The sequence below is a fragment of the Perna viridis genome, chromosome 1 (genome assembly GCF_037379345.1).
Source record: "Perna viridis isolate PV_CMFRI_1.1 ecotype Kerala chromosome 1, ASM3737934v1, whole genome shotgun sequence".
In the NCBI taxonomy this organism is placed as follows: domain Eukaryota; kingdom Metazoa; phylum Mollusca; class Bivalvia; order Mytilida; family Mytilidae; genus Perna; species Perna viridis.
In genome coordinates this window covers 22,172,940-22,191,109 of record NC_142445.1, presented here as the reverse complement: position 1 = coordinate 22,191,109, position 18,170 = coordinate 22,172,940, and the positions used below count along the sequence as shown (strand labels likewise).

Genomic DNA, 18,170 nt, shown 5'->3' with positions numbered 1-18,170 from the left:
TCTTTAGGACATGACAAGACTATGTCTTAGTGCACAGACTTGCCAGTCCAATTGTCCACATGTTTTTAGGGACTGTATAATTATCATTTATGTCTATTGAATGAATAGTTGGTGTCAGTATAGTAATAATATACTTAGAATTGTTTCAATGAAATATATACCATTTCTCATATACATCTGTATTACATTTACATGTAAAATACAAAATGCTTTAATGCATGTATTTTTGAAGATCACATAGTCTCTTTAGTACTCCTATTAGATGTCAACGAAATGTATCTTATTATGTCAGTTATTTCTTATTTTGTTGATGCTGGAAGCTTACAGCTTTTTTTTGCATTTTGCAAATAGTGCATTTGTTTCAAAGATGTTGACAAAAAATAGAATTTATGTAACAATGTATATATTTGTCTTAATCGGTTTCTTTAATGTCAAATATTTCCTTAATTGACAAGTACAGGAAATATTATCATTATATCAGGTAATCTTCCTCTTTATCAAGTATCTGTACTATTGCTAGTGTTTGGAGTGTTCTGGGGTAAGTATTGTTATTTAAATTGCAATCATTTTTACATGTATTTATTTTGATCTTTTTTGCTTGGACTTAACAAATATTGACACATTAATAAATTTAATCACTCTCTTTCATAAATTTGATTTTTGGGTATCAGTCAGCTATACAGATGATATAGATGAAGAACAAAAGTTTTGGTTCAACTCCAACCTTTTGAGACTTAGATTTATTTTCACAATTCAGAATTTTAACTTTATATTGAACATCATAAATTATGTTTATAGATTAAAAGCACTTCAATTTTTTCACAGAATGCAGAGTTTCAATTTTATTAAATATCATGAATTATATTTATAGATAAAAAAAATCTGCATTTGATTTATTTCCTTGGTGAGAAAATGACAAAGAGTCACATGAAGTGACTGAAATAGAAGAACTATATCATAAATTTACCTCTCATATATATCTTGTAGTTTTTATTGGTAGTTTATGGTCATTTTTGGTACAAATATGTAATTATGTGGTAAAACAGTTGTAGCAGTGTTGTTAGCCACCAGTCCATGGCATACCGTGACCATTCAAGTGTAATTTGTAACTGTCTTGTTTTTACTATAGGGTCCATATGATATTATTGTGTAGTATGTATCAAGATATCAATGGGTTATCTGATTTCTTTCATGATTCAGTTTGCTCTTCTTAACAGGGTTTCAGTATTCAGCTTGCATCATAACTTATTGTTTTGTTATTTCCTATTTTGTATTGTATTACTTTCTGAAACTATGGTTTAACCAGAAATATGCAGAAGTTGATAGGAAACAAATTATCATAGCTGATTTTGGGTTTCCATTTCCATTACAGTGTATTTTGCCATAACTGCAACAGATGAAGATTTTCAGTTCCCACTCTTTTTTGCTACTAAGTCATAATACCTTATATGGGTTGCATTTATTAATTAATTTTTGATAAAAAACAATTTTGACCAATATTTTATGGTTTGCTAGCTGTGTATCCAAAATACAGTAGAACTTTGTCTAGCAAAGCTTTGTGACTTGCTTGGTTTTACTCTCTATATAGTTTTATGGCACTGTCAGGAGACATTAGAATTTACTGGAACTGCTATCTTTATGCCTTTTCCAAATTTCTTTGCCAGCAAATATTTAGGAAAAGGGGGGGGGGCATTTTGTCTGTTATGCACAATTTTCTTCTACATTATAAAACCCTGGAAATTTATTTACAAATCAAGCAATATCCTAAAACAATTCCAGAGTAATTTTTATCATCGTGAATCAATGTTGTGGTTTTCCATCCTGTAATGTTAACAATGACCGCTGCCATAATACAACCACTGTTATTTATAAAAAAAAACATCTGTTCGACCAGGATCTCTAGTCATTTTAGTCTGTGATTAATTTGTCTCAGTTTGTTACTGTTCACTATCTCGTCAGCAAAAAAACAATTTTATAGGTAGATTTTGAATCAGAGTGACAATTTTATGTTTTTGTGCTCAAATTACATAATAAATATTACAGGTAAACTCTGTATGAATCAATGTCACATTCAAAATAGATCACATCCTATAATTGGGTTATTTTTTTTTTATTTGGTGCAAGAAATTTATAATAAGTGTGTGATTAAAATGTGGGAGTTGCAGATGTGAATATTTTTTTCTGTAATATATTGAATATTGAAGTCTGGGTTTTTTGTTTTGTTTTTGATCTTTTTTTTTTGGGGGGGTGGGGGGTGGGGGGGAGGGGGGTTCAAATTATCATGATGTTTGCTACACTTGTAAAACATATAAGGTAGCTTGATTTAAATACATTCTCCATACACCATTCATTGCACCTTTAGTGCAAAATGGATATCATTGCCGTGTTATTGTGACATTTTTTCATCTTATCATTTTAAAATTCACTTTAATTCAATTTTGAACACGGAAGTAGAGTTTTAACGGTTACAAGTAACAATGATAGTGATCTTCAATAACTAACAATCTGTTATCAGTCACATTTATTCTCAAAAACTTCAGTGGCAGATCCAGAAATTCCAAAAAGTACTGACAGTCCTGTGGAGGGATGCTCCTGTGATGATCATTGTTCTTTATAAAATCAAGAGAGCTGTTCAAGCAAAAGGGGTGGTCTAGCCCTCCACCCCCCAGAAAAAACAAAAACAAAAACAAGTCCAAAAATAAAAAAAACTTTCTAGGTTTTAAAGTTTTGTTTCCAACTTGTGTGTTACCTGTCCAATACTTGGTCAGATAAGGTGTTCCACTGAATTCGTTCATCTAAGGATTGGGAAAATAAAGATTTTTTAGTACTGAGAGAGATTTAGAAGCAACTTACATTGTGTATTGGCATTCAATTTCTTCTGCTCAAATTACTTAGTAAGTGATTTGCAAATATGTTCAAAATTCTCAAATGCAATTTGATGTTATTATTTTCAACAAACATCTGTTTTTTTACTTATTGCACAACAGTAATTACTTTTCTGCCACTAGTTAGTCAAAGATAACATATTTTTAAAACAATTAATGATGGGTGGGGTCAGAGGTTAAATTTACAACATTGCTTCATGTATGAAAACAGTATTTCTGCTATGTTTCTATTATGAGAAAATCTTACTATCATTTCTTCATCAAAAAACATATAAATTGAACGTGAGTTATAGTTTCATTGTTGAAACTGAGATGTTTTTTTTTTCTTCCAAATAAAATTGAGTAAAGTCAAGGCTGTCGAATGAAAAAAACTGGTTTATTCATTTCAGTTTGTGTAAGAATATACAAAACTGTGGGTTTCTTTAAATAATTTCTTTAAATTGTGATTGCCTGGTTAGTTTAAATATATAGTGTTGTGCCATACATAACAATGTAAGTATTGAAATTCTGCTGTTTTAGATATTTTTTGTAAATATTGGTATTTGACAGTACTTGATTGAATGTAGGTATTTCAAGTTTTTTGTTGTTTTTATATTTGTTTTTGAATTTTGTTTTTCTTTGTGTTTTTGTGACCAATATGGTTTTTGACTCAACCATAGTTAGGTGTCTCATTCTGATTTTCACACATAGAATACTTTTTAAATAGCTTTTATGTATTTTATATATTTAACCCTCTAGCCTATGCTATGATTTACTTGGACTTACTCATGTAAATATCAATTAACTAAAAATTCTATGATAATCCACCAATTCATAACAGTATTACAGTGGCATAGTAGTGTCAAAACTACCTGTCTGATTAACCACATAGTAAACTAGAACATACAGGTACATGTATATATCAGTGTCTCAGGACAGTTTTATGCCCTATTTAGTGTTAATAATCATGGTTTTTCCGAGGGAATTATGTCACACTCTGATGATCACATATGATGGACATCCTGTCATGTTGACCAATTTGTGTTCTCGTTATTGTCGTTGTAATTTGTATATGAAATAGAAGTATTTTTTTTCCACATTGATCTATTATTCTCCAGTATTTTGTTATTTATTTTGGATCTATAAGGATTTTTTTCCAATGTAAACAAAGTGAGGTATTTAACTTAACAATTTAAAGGTACTAGGTTATAAGCGTCCTTGTAAAACATCTGTATATAATTTTAGATATTTTCCTGGTCATTTAAAAAGTTTAAAATATGTACTAAAATAGAAAATTTTCTGTTGATATTGCACATTGATATGATTATAAACAAGATTAATAAAAGGAGGAGCAAATGGTATAAGTAATATCAAGAAATAAATATAGGATAAAAGCAACACTGTGGCTTATCAGATATGTGTCAAGTTTAAGATACCAGTCAATGTAAGATCCAGGCAATATTTATACTGTTTGAATTTATTAATATTTCTTTTGAAGAATGTTAATTCTTTAAATTCTAGATTTTCGGAATTAATTTATTTTTAAATTAAAAACTGAATTTTTTAACCTAATTATCTAACTTGAATGTTCAATGCCTTTGAAAGAATTTATTACCTTTGTTATTCTAAAGGTAATGTCTAAATTGGATGATACATATTTTAGTGTTGAGTTTTTATGACCATGCTTAACCTCTAATTTTCACTAAGACTGACTTTGGCACAGTTTTCTATATCACATAGTATCCCATTTTAAAATTTTGTAATTATAATAAACAGACCTTTTATCAAATTGAATGAGGTAAGAAATTTTAATTTCACATCGATTGTTCCATCTGTGTTACTTCTGCAGAAAAAGTTTTTCATATTTTTGTTTGTTCTTTGAGTTGATGTTTCTTTTGTTATCACATGTAAAACGTTCATTTGTAGTCCCTGTTGAATTATTCAATATAGCCTTAATGAGAAATGCTTATTTTACCTCTTTCATTTAAATATTACAGGTGACAGTGAGAGTTTTCCCAAACCATCTTCAAAAGATGAATTAAAAGCATTTGATGACCAAGTGTTTGTTTCTGGGACCAAATCAGTCCAAGTCAACCTAAAAAAAGTCAGTCGCACCAGATCTATTCCAGACCTCTCTACCCTGAAGAAAAAGACCAAAGGTGATTGAAATAACAAAATGTAGCCATTTTGTGAAAACATATAAATCTATCCAAGTAATCTCCAGTTGGTATTTTTCAGTTTTTTTTGTTTTTGTTTTTACTTTATTTAAATCACTTTTGTTTTTCTTGTGGTGGTGTTGTGGTAAAAAAAAATTCTTTCTAAAACAACAAAATACATAAATAATGGAAAATTCTGTATAATGTATTTGTTGAAAAAGTAGGGAGATACATGTAGACATGTGGTAATTTACATTTTCCACGATTCAAACCATTTCAAGAAGTAGAAATAAATTACTGTAATCCAATACAATTTTCCTTATTGTTATTATTTGTGTTAAGATAAATTCAGTAATATTTTTTGCATCTGTGTAACTTTATCAACAGTTTTTTTTTCCTCATTCAAAGAAGATATGAGATAATTTCATGAAACACTGACATACAGGGTAATTGGTGATGTATAATACAGTGACAACTATCTGAGCCAAACTTGATAAATCTGGAGCTCTGTCAATTTCAATCTCTTGAGCAGAGGTATATTCAATACTGAACCCCCCCTTTTTAATGCAAATTAGTACAGTACATTGGAAAGAGATTCATTGATTCTAAAAGAGTAGTGGTCTAGCCTTGTGAAATTTCACATCCTGTATAGCATAGATAATAAGCTAGCTAACAGAGTGATGCCTAGTAAAACAGGAAGTGGTTATTAGGTTTGTGGTAGAGATTGTGTCAATACTTCTAGATTTGGTACCAAAGCTAGAATGTTCATATGAGCCCAAAAGAATTCGAATAAACAAAATGATTCTCTTCATGAATAAACCTTGAATATTTTAGAAATGTCGAAACCAAATAATTTTTTTAAGTCCCTTCATTTCAGTTTAAATGTATTATGACCTATAGATATCAATCAGATAGCTTAAGCATTCAAACTTTTCAGTCCTGAAGGGTTCAGTGAAAATTATAAAATTCTCAGTTGTAGTATTTTGTAATATAAATAAGATTTACTTTGGAGTAAAGTTACTTATCAGTTCCAGCCAAATTAGGTGATAAGTATAGATTCCAACTATACATGCTGAGTTTGTAATCAATGTTAGATTTATGATATAAATCTATAACTTGTTAATTTGCCCATGTCTGAATAAAAGAGCAATACCTGAGTCGTTAGTCTCCACAATTAATTCAATACACTAGAGATGTCCAATAAAACCTTCACCTTATGTGAGTCAGCGTGCAAGTCCTCGCAATGCAGAGACACCATTGATTTTCTTGAAGCCATACTTTTCTCTCCAGATAAAACAAGGATGGATCTATAACTATGTGCATGTGGGGTAAGGGATCTATTTATTGCTCATCTACATTCTGCATTTTATCATGATATTTTTTCACTAATTAATTTTTCATTATCTGTGATATTTTGCAGTTGCGTTTATTGAACATTAATTAATCAGACAAAATGCAGTTTTCGGTGCTGAGTTGCTCATTTTCATTAACAATGTTACATAACAGGAAGTAGAACTTAGCACTCCCAACATGCAGTAGAGTAAAGGTCATAGTTATTTCAGGTGCAGATAAGTTATTTGTGTCCATTGCCAAATTTGCTTACTGTGAAATATTGAAGGAAAATCAAGATACTTTATTTATGGACAATTTTCATGAGGTGATTGATTTTGAAGTTTTTTTGGTCTTCTAAAAAGACATTCTGAAAATGTGGCAATTCCTTATCTTTAATGTACAAATATATCAATCATATAAATATTGCTAATTTTGGAAGAGTAATCAAGGGAACCAAGGTTATAGCGGTAATCAAAAGAATGCAATCCAGGGACAAAGACCAGACATGGAAAACAGACATACACAACAAAGAACATAAAGTAACTAAAATCATACATACAAAGTAACAAAAGTAAATGAGCAACTCGGACTCCACTAAAAACTGGGAGCATAGACCAGGTGCACCGGTAGGGTAAGCATCCTCTGCTTTTCTAGAAACACCTGTCGAGTTGCTCATAAAAGGTCAAGTCCGGGGTAGACAAACGAGGAAAGGAAAACTATGACCCGTTGAATAAATCAGTTTTCATGGTGCTGATGGATACACCATAACGATCCACGAGTTCATGATGACGACCATAAAACTTCTGTAGTGGAATGCTGTACAATTGTCTCAAGAGTAACATCTTATCAACAGCATTAAAACCAAATGAATAAAACTGAAATTGCACTAGGTGGACAGTTTTACTCCCAGATAGTCTCCAGCATTGGTTTAATGGCACAGTCTAAAGATGCAATTTGAAAATTTAGTAATGAGAATATTGTTTATAGGTACCAGCAGATACATATTAGAAATTGATAGAGCCATTGGACATCATATCTACTTTAGAATTTACATGTCTATTTCTTAGAATTTGGTGAAAATTCGCTCGTAGATATAGCAAAATAATGTATGATTAATACAACCACTTAAAAATACACACACAAAAAAAAAAATAAATACAAAATTTGTTCCTTGTTTGAAGTGATGAAGTTTTATAAAGCCAGGATATAAAACCTATTTTTAAGATCAATTATTATAGTCAGTTTAGGTTTCAGTTTCCAATTGGCTCAATTTATTATCATCCCTGGAAATCTTCGGCAAATAATGGAATATTGATTGTAAAAGGAAACAATAGGTTTCAGATAGTACTTATGGATGGACAACAGTGGTTCAGTAAGGTTTTTATGTGATTGAATTGTCATAATAATACATCTTTGTGTGGATGGTAATTTATGGATGAATTATAAATTGGCTAACATAAAAATATGTATTTCCTATAATAGGACAAATTTGTACAAATCATTATTATTTACTTATGCAGTATTTCCTGAATGTAATTTTCTAGAAGAATAATATTTTATGTCCAATATTGACTAAGGAATAAGTTGTTAAATTATTCAGACTATGTTTGACAGTTCGCCTAAGCAAATGATAGCTGAATGAGTATTGATTTAGAAAAGCTACGTTAGTGTAAAAGCATCATTCCTTCACATCAACTCACTGAATCACAAAATAATCAACATATTGATTCCAGATCATTCACAACTATTTTATAAATTGCATGACAATGTGAAAAATTACATGACTAAGAGTTGATGTGTTCTAGCACAGGCATCTTTGGTGGTAGGTTTAAATTTTAAACTGATTTTTAGATGTGATTTATTTCTAAATTTAGTTCTAGAACTCCATGAATTTCTTCCTTCTTCAGTGTTTATATTATTGACAGGAGTCTATTCCATTAAGGTAGTAGTAATTTAGACCTTAAGAAATTTGATCAAATCTGTTGAATGTATCTATTTGATTTTAAGATTTTTGTAACAGATTTGAACATGTGCAAGGATTACTTTATTCTAGAGTGATAAAGATGTTACATTCATCAATTCAAAGTAAGAATGATCTGATTGCTTTGTTGGTGCCTTATTTGGTTACATATTGAAACCATTGTCTTATCTATAAAAGTTTTATGAAGTGCCTCATTTGATATCTCAATTTACTTTGATAATATAATAGTTTCCTTGGTTTGTATGATTTTTTACCAAGCAAATGTTGGAAGTATATGAAAAAAAAATACATTGCAGAATGCAGTACAAAACTTTGTAGGAATAAGGTAAATTTTGGATTTGTATAAAGAAATATACTGGTTTGATTTCTAATCAAAGAGGGCTTCTCTATTTCTTATCTACAACATTGAAGAAATGGGGAATTTTTTTGATAGAATCTAAGGAAGTTATCCTATTGACAGAAATGCTGTCCTTGAAAATTGTGAATTTACAGTGCTCCTCAGTGAAATTGCATCTCATTATATCATGAAGATTTGAATATCCTTGTCTTTATTCCTTTGTTCTAATATCATACAGCAGAGAAATAACTTTGTCAAAGTCTGCCCATATTTCACTGGATGCCTGAATCTTACTGATATGATTGGTATATAATATGTGTTTCTATTATTTTCATTTTGTTACCTGAGTGATGAAATATGGGGTATAAATTTGTTGTATTGGAAAATCAACTTCCTTAATAGTAAAAAGTTTTGATATTCTAGTTTTACTTGTCAATAAAAATACCTAAAATATAGTCTAGTTTGTAATTGGAGTAACTTTTTGGGTTTTCTTCAGTTGAAAAAGATAAACAGAAATAGCTTTCACAGGAAAGTTTTAAAGTGAATTGGTAGACAAGAGCTATATATTGTATAAAATGTAAGCCAGAGTACTGATTCTTGTAAAATTATAAACATATATTGATAGTTTTTGATTTACTTAATGTTGCATGATAATGCAATTTCCTGAACTAATGACATCAGTAGGGCCAGCTTTAACAAATACCAAACTGGTTTGAATAGTTTGTCCTGATTTGTATTTTTTGCCTGAGTAATGTTTATTTTGTTTTTTTTATTGCCTTATAGTTGTAATTTCATTAAAGAACACTTCTCTGAAAGATTGGTTTCACCAGGTTCCTGTGCCTTTATACTTTATGCACTGATTTTACTATACATGTATTTGTAATTCTTTAAAGTTTTTGTTTAAGCATATATTACCTTTGTTTTCTTTTCGCAGCTCCTTGTCGGCCGAAGTTCTTTGATAGACTACTGAGTAATGTAAAGACTTCCAGAAAAGCAAAGAGTAGCACTACATTGGGAGAAAAGTGTTATCCTTATAGAGGTAGTGTGTTTGAAGAGGAGGAGGCTAACGATTTCGTGGATGATGAACCAGAAGGGGACAAGTCTATAGATGAAATCAAATCTGTGGATGTAGATGGGTTCCAGCTTCAGAAACTAGAGGAAGAAATAAAAAACAAGGAGTTAAGTTATGAACTGTCTAAATCAGAGACAGAAAGGGAGACTACTTCAAAAACTGTGGATTTAAGTTATTTAAAGAGAGCAGTTTCAAGATCTCAAAGCAATCCTAGTGCTAAAGTTGGAAATACTGATTCAGATATAAGTGTCCCTACACATAGTAAAGAACTAGAAAATAATCAAAGTGCTGTAAATGATGATATAAATGTAGCTAGAACATCAGAACTTCAGGAAACTCCCATTGTAAATGCAAATGCCAAAAACACTAAAAGCAATCCTGATGAAACTACACCAAGAAATTCAGGTGGTTCTATAGATTATCATATTGTGAATAGTACGGATGAAAACAAAATTTTCAGTGATGATAATTCAGATAAGAAAGATGTGAATAAAGAGGTATTGACTCCTGGAGATTATCCAGTAGACGTTGAACTCAACCAGGAAGAAAATATTTCGGAAGTATCATCTGTTACTTCTTTAACATACTCTGATTCAGCAGACTCTGTAACGAGTTCACAAACTGTTCCGGAAGAACGTAAAACGTCACTTTCTCTTGTTCAGGAGAGACTTGAAATATTTCGACGTATTCAAAGAGGCAATAGAAACTCACGTCTACGAAGATCCTTATCTGTTCCAAATTCACCAGAACATTTCAGAAGAAGTCCTCTGGTAGGGGATGAACAGAGTGCTGAATACCAAAAGGTGCGTAATCGATACCAAAAAAGTAAGATGTCGGAAGAGGAATCAGTTAAATACGGAGGTGTTTCTGTTAAACCAGGCTATGTGAAAGCATTGGTCAAACAAATAAATCTGAATAAAACTAATAATGCAGAAGGATTAAGTCTTTCACCTGGTAGTGAATCTAGCTTAAAAGATGAGGAAATAAAAGTTTCTAACAATGTCAATGGTGATTCCAATAGTGTTCTTAGTGATGATGTGGTCCATTCCACTTGTAATGAGTCAAATAGCAGCAGCAACCGAAACAGTTTGAAATCTTCTGAATGTGGTACAACTTCAGATGCCACTTCTAGTGGTCAGGAAAAAACTGAAAATGAATCTGGTATTGCCTCAGATGCCATGATGTCTATGAATGCTGAGGAGTTATTTGATTCCAGTTGGTCTGAATCAGACATTGACAGTCTACATACAACAGATAGTGGGGATGAGTGTTGTACCATACAGGATGATAGCGGTGTTAGCAGTGTAGCAGGAACAGATAATCAAGCGCCTGTAAGTACTGAATTTATGTAAAAGGCCTGACACTATATGGTTGTTTAACTTGAAATATCCATTTTGCCCTAATTAACTCCTGTATTTACCCATTGTGTAGGATGCTTTCTGTACTGTTGCAATGGTTTATGATTTTTTTAGTTTTCTGTAGATTTTTTGGTTTTCTTTATGTATGGTTTTTGTATTTCTGGCTTTGTTTTCTTTGCTTCGTCTTTTTCTTCAACCTATTTGGTTTGAATATCTCTAATCTTGGGTCCTTTTGATTTACTGAAAGAAAGTTTGCATCTTTAAGTTCCGTTTAAGTCAAAATCTAGGATGTTTCTTCCTGTTGTGTGACTCTGAGGTCAGGTTTTGCATTTGAATAGAACATTGTCATATCACTTTCTCATTCATTCCAGAAATAGATGCTTTGCATCAAGATTGAAGTACAGAATGCATTTCAAAACTTTTGAATTGAAATAAACAAAAATGGCAAACGTGTTTACTTTTTGTAAGTTTACTGTTGTCAGATTAAATTGATAAAGAAAGTACAGGAAGCCATGTCAGGAAACCGAATGCTTGAAGGTTAGACAGGAAGACAAGGTCAAGACAAACAGAGCTTTAAAACACATTCATTGCACAGTGTATTACTGCATTGACCAATTAAAATCTTCTATAATAGTCTGTTTTAGAATGAGTTAAGTTTAGGGAATTTAAAATTTGTTTTACAGAAAATATTTTTTAAAGTTCAGGATTGTTCTTTTATTCTTTCAAATTCAACATGTTTTACAGAATGGTTGTGAAAATCACATGTTTAGGGAGCTTTTTTTTTTGGCATTTTCCTTTGATCATTAAAATATGCAAAAATATCACATGTTTGCCTTTCTGAAAGTTTCAGTCCAGAGAATAGGCAGGCTAAACAACAGTTTTTAGCAAAATTTTAAGTCACTAAAATGCATTTTTAAAAATTACCCCCGAGAAAAATAACAACTTAACATTTTAGTATAGCACATTTCTAGAGAGGTGAAATAACATGTAATCTTACCCAGCATTGGAAAAAATAAAATAACTTTAGAACCTCTCGCTTTCTCTTTTATATCACATTATTCAAATTATCCCTGAAAAAATAACCCCTTTACATTTTGATATAGCACATTTCAAGAGAGCCTGAAGTAACATATAATTGTTACTAGCACTGAAACAAATATAGTAACTTTTGAATTTTTTGCTGAATTCTACTCTGATAAATACCTTAGCCTAGAAAAAAGTTCTTGTGCCATTTAAACAATTTGTACATGGAAACACATTCCCTATTTTGTTAATGTAAAAGATGAAATTTGACTGTTTGACATTTCTGTTACATTTTCCACATGAAAGTGCACCACATGTATTAATACTTGATAGGGTTCATTAAAAAGGCTTCCATTAGTATTTTCATGCATTAAATACCAAGGGACTTTATTTTTTGTTTAATCTGCTTATAAGAACACAATTAAATGTCCATATTATTCATATTTTAAGCCTAAGGAAAATTGAATTATTGACATTTTTATATGAAACAATATTTGTGACCTATGATAAAGCAGTTCAATGACATTGCTCGTCATGTCAATTTTTTTGCCTTTAGGCAAATTTTAGAAACCAGGGACTAACTTGACATCTACTGTACAAATCTCTCATTTTCCGTTCCAGATTTTTCAAGGTCCTTTTGTACTCAAATATCAGGAAAGTCTCTATATACTTGTTGGAGTTTATGTTGACATGGAAGTTGTTCAGTATAAGATATAGACACAAAAATATGTTGTTTTACTAGATTACAATAATAAAGATGTGAGAAAATGCAAAGGTTGATTTATATAAAATTGTATGGCATCTCTTTGGAATATTACCAGTGATTTAAAGTGCATTCATGTATTACTGTTTGTACATGTAGTATCTGAAGATGTTATGTCATGTTATTCGCTTGTTGGATTATTTATGTTCAGTGTAAACAGTGAAGAAATACAATAATAGATTATTTATTTGACAATTTGTGCTGTTTTTACGGAAAGTGATTTTTTTTCCTTTGGTTTTTGGAATTAGATGTTAACTTCTTGAATGAATGAGATTGATGATGGGGATTATTCCTCAGTCGAAGTGGTACATGGTAATTACTTTACTTTTTAAGTGTTATTGATTTTGCGCCGTGTCTCGATAAGTTCTATGCCAAGGAACTCTGTCTTTCTGTCTGTCTGACTTGTTTTTTTGTATGCAATTAACTTACTTCATAGGTTTTAATGATGCTTTTAAGTAATGAACTTTAAAAATTTCTCCTATATTCACTTCTTTTAATTTTGTTTATTGAAAATTGGTCAGCTAGTGCATCTTCCAGAGTATACTGCAAGTGTAGGCTTTTTTATGTTTTACTAAGAATAGCAAAAATCTTATTTGCCTGAAGTAACCAATATTTCACTGTGTTTCTGTGTGAAGTTATTTTTGAAACAATACCTGATGTATACTGAAATTAGCAATCTGCACTTTGCCATATGTCTTTAAGTATATCCACGTAAAAATCAGGCAGGTGATTATTGATACATCTAAACATATTTACAGAACTTCTAGTACTGACTGAAATAGTGTTTAGAAAGTGCAGTAAAGGGCAATAATTTTTAAATTGTAATACATGTATACTGTAATAGCAAAAAATTGCAGTGCTATGAAAGTTTTTTCTAGGTATGTGATTGATCAAAATATAGTGATTGTTTTGTAAGTAAATTGAATGTATTTCAACATTTTTGCTTATTAAGTAATGTTTATCCTAACTATTGAAGTATTATGTGGACTGTCAAGAATTAAGAGGCAAATGTGTAAGATTTAGAAAATTTTTAAAAGATCAAAGAGAAACAATAAAAGATTATCGGAAAAGTCTGCCTGGTCAGCTTCAAAACATGTGAGTCTCACATAAGTTTTGCAAGACAAACCAGTATTCTTATAAAAATCTGTACTTAAAAAAAGCTACATGTAAGTACCAGTACACCCAAAACATTTTGAATGAATTCATACTATTATAGAAAAAGGAAAAGATCTAGTGAAATGCAACAAATGCACTATCATATAACCCCTATACAAAGACTTGATGTATGTTTGAGTTTACAATGGTTCATGCAAGATTATCTATGTTTTGATTTTCTTCTTACAGGAGAGTTCAGAACCACCTAAAGACAAAATACAAAACATTGTAGAAGAGTTGTTATCCACAGAAGTAGCTTATGTACAGCGACTAAGGCTGCTAGATCAGGTAAACTAAGAAATAATGTGTCAAATTTAAAAATTTGTAAAATCTTATTTAGTTTATTTATTGAAGTACCATTACACATAAGGATCATGTTTTCTTGTAAAAATCACCTTAAAATATCTTCAATAGGCTATATACTATGGGATCAGAAGATACATGAATTTACAACAGAAATCTAATGCACTTTTAATATGAAAAGTATAGGAAATTTTTCTACTGTAAACCAGTCAGGAGTTCGCTCCTATGAAATATTCTTTGGACCAGAGTATGTAAGGCAGATTTAGAATAAAACATGAAATTATCAAAATGCACAATTTTCAGTAAACACACATCATTAATTTATACTACTGTATGTGCATATGTTATTATATTATTATTGTGTCATGACCATTTAATGAAAATGTGTTTGAACAATGAATAATTTTAATTTGAATCTGAATTTAAACAGGATTCTGTAATACTTGGCCATTTTATTAGATCATGTTCTTTTGTATGAAATAATAGAAGTAGGGCTTCAGTATAGGGGGGATGTTAGACTTCGTGAAAAATCAAGATTTCATGCAAACAACCCCCCCCCCCTCCCCTTGAGTGGCCTACTCAGGGTCCAGTTCTATGAATTCCTGCCTGATGAGGTAGATGAAAAACATTGGATAAATGATAAATGTTGAAGAAGTTTGCAACCCAAATCTTCAGCCATTTTCCCTACACTACAAAAAATACTATACATATTAAATCAGTCAAAATCTCAATACATGTATTGTCATACATTCTGTTTTAAATATATGTATTACTAAATTATGTGACAATACTTCCTACTTTATAATATAAAACTGTTATGAAGGATTTAAACGTTGTACTTCCTAGATGTGATACTGAAAGGATTGTTATATAATTTCTTCCCTGTTAATTTTATCCTTCTTTATCTATTAAAATTTGAGAACAGGCCTGAAGTTTAAGTAGCTGTCTTTGTAAGAATCATGCAAAATCTGAAAATATGTGATACACCCCAAAAAAGGCTACATATTTTTATTTTTATATTTGTTGTTTTATGGGTCTATACTATAAAATGTGTAATTATTCATTCAAATCTGCCTCCTCTTAGGAAATAATCAACATTGAAAATCCAATGGAGTCTTTTACAGAGTTATCTCCCTTAATTTTGAAATCTACAGTGCATTCTATATGATTTTTATCTCCTATGAACATTGGTAATATGAAAAACTGAATGTTAATTTCTGTTTACTATAGCAATTCAAACAAAATATTAAAAATAAAAATATGTAGGCTTTTTACTCATGAATCACATTTTGCATGATTCTTTGCTGGAGTGCTACTCAAAAGCTCTTATTACTTTGTAAGGAATGGTTTAGTAGAAAGACATGAAGTACCACTTTGTCACTAAAATTTGTTGTTGAGGTTGGAAATTCTCTTATGAAAGTTTGCTTTAAGTCGGTATTGCTTACATTCTTCATCTTTGTTGGTTTATTATTGATAGTTGGTCATACACTTTTATTTTTGGACAATTACTTTTAAAAAGCATTTCCTTGATAAATTTTCTTATTACAGCACTGCTTAAATTTAATGTATCTTTCTTCGCAGTATCATTGATGAAGTTTTAAAGAGACTAGCTTCCTTAATAAACTACTTCAGATTTTAATTATTTGCTTTGAAGCCATGTTTCATTAAGGAGCACTTCAAAGGATGAGAAAAAAACATCAGTAAAGCCATTAGTGTCTTGTACAAATGGATTGGTCAAGTGTTGCTAAATAAATTTCTTTCTTAGGGATTCACTACTTGATATATATATGAATCAATTTCCGCTATGCTATACCTCTCAATTTCAAAACATTTCAAAAGAAATAAGTTAGTTTTTTGTGAATGAAAAACAAGTATAGTGCTAAAATTTATGTTTTTGATCATTATAGAATGCTCCTGCCACAAAGTAGCAGATTATATTCCCTTTCCTATCCTCTCTTCAAGCCAACTTTGTCATTCTGTCATTCCATTATTCTAAACAAAGGACTTATTCTTTAAAAACTTCCGGGGTATTGAGCTGTTTTATGTTTGTAATGTGGGTATACCTTGATCAGTTATGTATTTAGTATAAGTTTCGTTCAGATCTACTTTTTTTAAAAATGACTGTAAAAGTATTAAATTTCGGGTGTACTAATTTTCGCTATTTTCAGGGTGGTTGGAAAAGCGTGAAAAAAATGTTCCTGCGAAATTTAATTTTTTACACTATATAAAGCTTATTATTTTTGAAGCTGCAAGAATTGATACCCACAAATGTGTAAACTTGACATAATTTGTAAAAAGAAGCAACCATGAAAATTAATACCTTTACAGTAAATGTCAAACATATAAACAAGGTTTTAATTGCATCTGATGTATGTTTCCTATTTTTCAGACTTTCCAGTTCAGAGTTGTGCAGGAGAACAAAATCCACAATTTCCTTCCAGATGGAGTTATACCTCAGATGTTTTCCAATGTTCAGAGTATTTTCCAGTTTCATAACAGCTTCTTATTACCTCAGATTGAAGAACGTGTCAAAAAATGGTAAGGGAGTTCTCATTGGTTGTTTTCCAATTTTGTTATTTCAGAGTTATTTGACTTGATACACCTAAAAAAGGGGTTGTTATTTCATATGTCTAGCTTATGTTTATTACCTTGAATAAATATTTTTAGAGATTAAAATAATTGTTAGTTATGGGTAACATAAATATTATTGTTTGGGAAAGTTTTTTTTTCTGTTGTAAGGCAAATTAGATTTAGGAATGAAATGGTAATTTTCTTGTTTTTCCTGCTACCAACAAGAAATAAAATTAGGGTAGATAGGTAGGTAGGTAGGTAGGTAGGGAAATTATTTTATTTTTCAATTTTACATTGAGTTAAGGGGGAAAGAATCTAGACTTTAACAGTGATTGAGCAAAAATGGCAATGAAATATTTAGGGTATGCACAAAAAAACAAGGGTAGGTAAAGGATCAGGAAACAGATATTTCTTTTTTTTTGGCCATAGCAGATTCTGAAGATATATTCTTGTGAGAAGATTCAGGTATATGCTGTCTGATTTTTTCCTATTTTCCCTTCACTCTGCAATGTTTCATGTGAAAGTACATAGTTGGAAATCTATAAGTTTCTGTACCAAATTTTGGATTCAGTCATACATGGTCATTTATCCTAGAAATATACCAGTATCATCATGTAGCTTGAGACATAAAACATTACAATGTTAGGTGCACTTTTGAAAGTAATGGGCATTTCTATGAAAAATATGTTCACATACTGAAGTTCATGCATACACCTTGTAATGTTAAGTACCTTTTAGTACAAATTAGATAAACTTAACCTGTAATATTTTGCTGATCCTAGCAGTAGTATAGTTATACTTATGAATTATTAGAAATTACACAAAAACATGTATAATGATTGTGTAGATTATTCAAATTTTAGTAAAATAAATTACTAAATTAATTCCACTTTTTTCATTGTAATACTAATTGTCTAATTTTTAATCAATTTTCACATTGCTGTAGAAAGATTCGAGTTCTCATGCATTGATTGACCAACATAGATGGGGGCAATGGTTGTTGTGTGTTTGTAACGAATTGTCATAAAATATCATTGGTCGAAAGTGATGTTGTGATGTTTCTAACATTGTTCTCCTGTAACGCCTAAGAGTTCTTTTTTTAAAAATTAAGAGAAACAGAGTCTACAACATTAGCTTGTTGATTAAGTAATTTCTCACATCTTGAGAAATTTCTATAATCAACTTGCTATTGTTATAGAAACTATATAGAAAAGATGGTACACAAGCATTCATTAAAAAAGGACACATATTCTAA

The 18,170-nt window shown here is 30.6% G+C and overlaps 1 protein-coding gene across 6 annotated transcripts in view; it reads left to right on the top strand.

The window, feature by feature from the left end:
* Positions 1–18,170, top strand: part of LOC148627793 (FYVE, RhoGEF and PH domain-containing protein 2-like) — a 53,355-nt gene that overhangs the window by 19,842 nt on the left and 15,343 nt on the right. For 4 of the 6 annotated variants that reach the window (XM_088579077.1, XM_088579066.1, XM_088579093.1 and 1 more), the window contains 4 exons: positions 4,862–5,023; positions 9,605–11,073; positions 14,231–14,329; positions 16,734–16,882. In XM_088579077.1, coding sequence (XP_088435203.1) covers positions 4,862–5,023; positions 9,605–11,073; positions 14,231–14,329; positions 16,734–16,882 — 1,879 coding nt within the window. Of the gene's footprint in view, positions 1–4,861; positions 5,024–6,267; positions 6,349–7,687; positions 7,725–9,604; positions 11,074–14,230; positions 14,330–16,733; positions 16,883–18,170 lie in introns of those variants that run through there. The other 2 variants (XM_088579112.1, XM_088579102.1) reach the window with 2 other exon arrangements.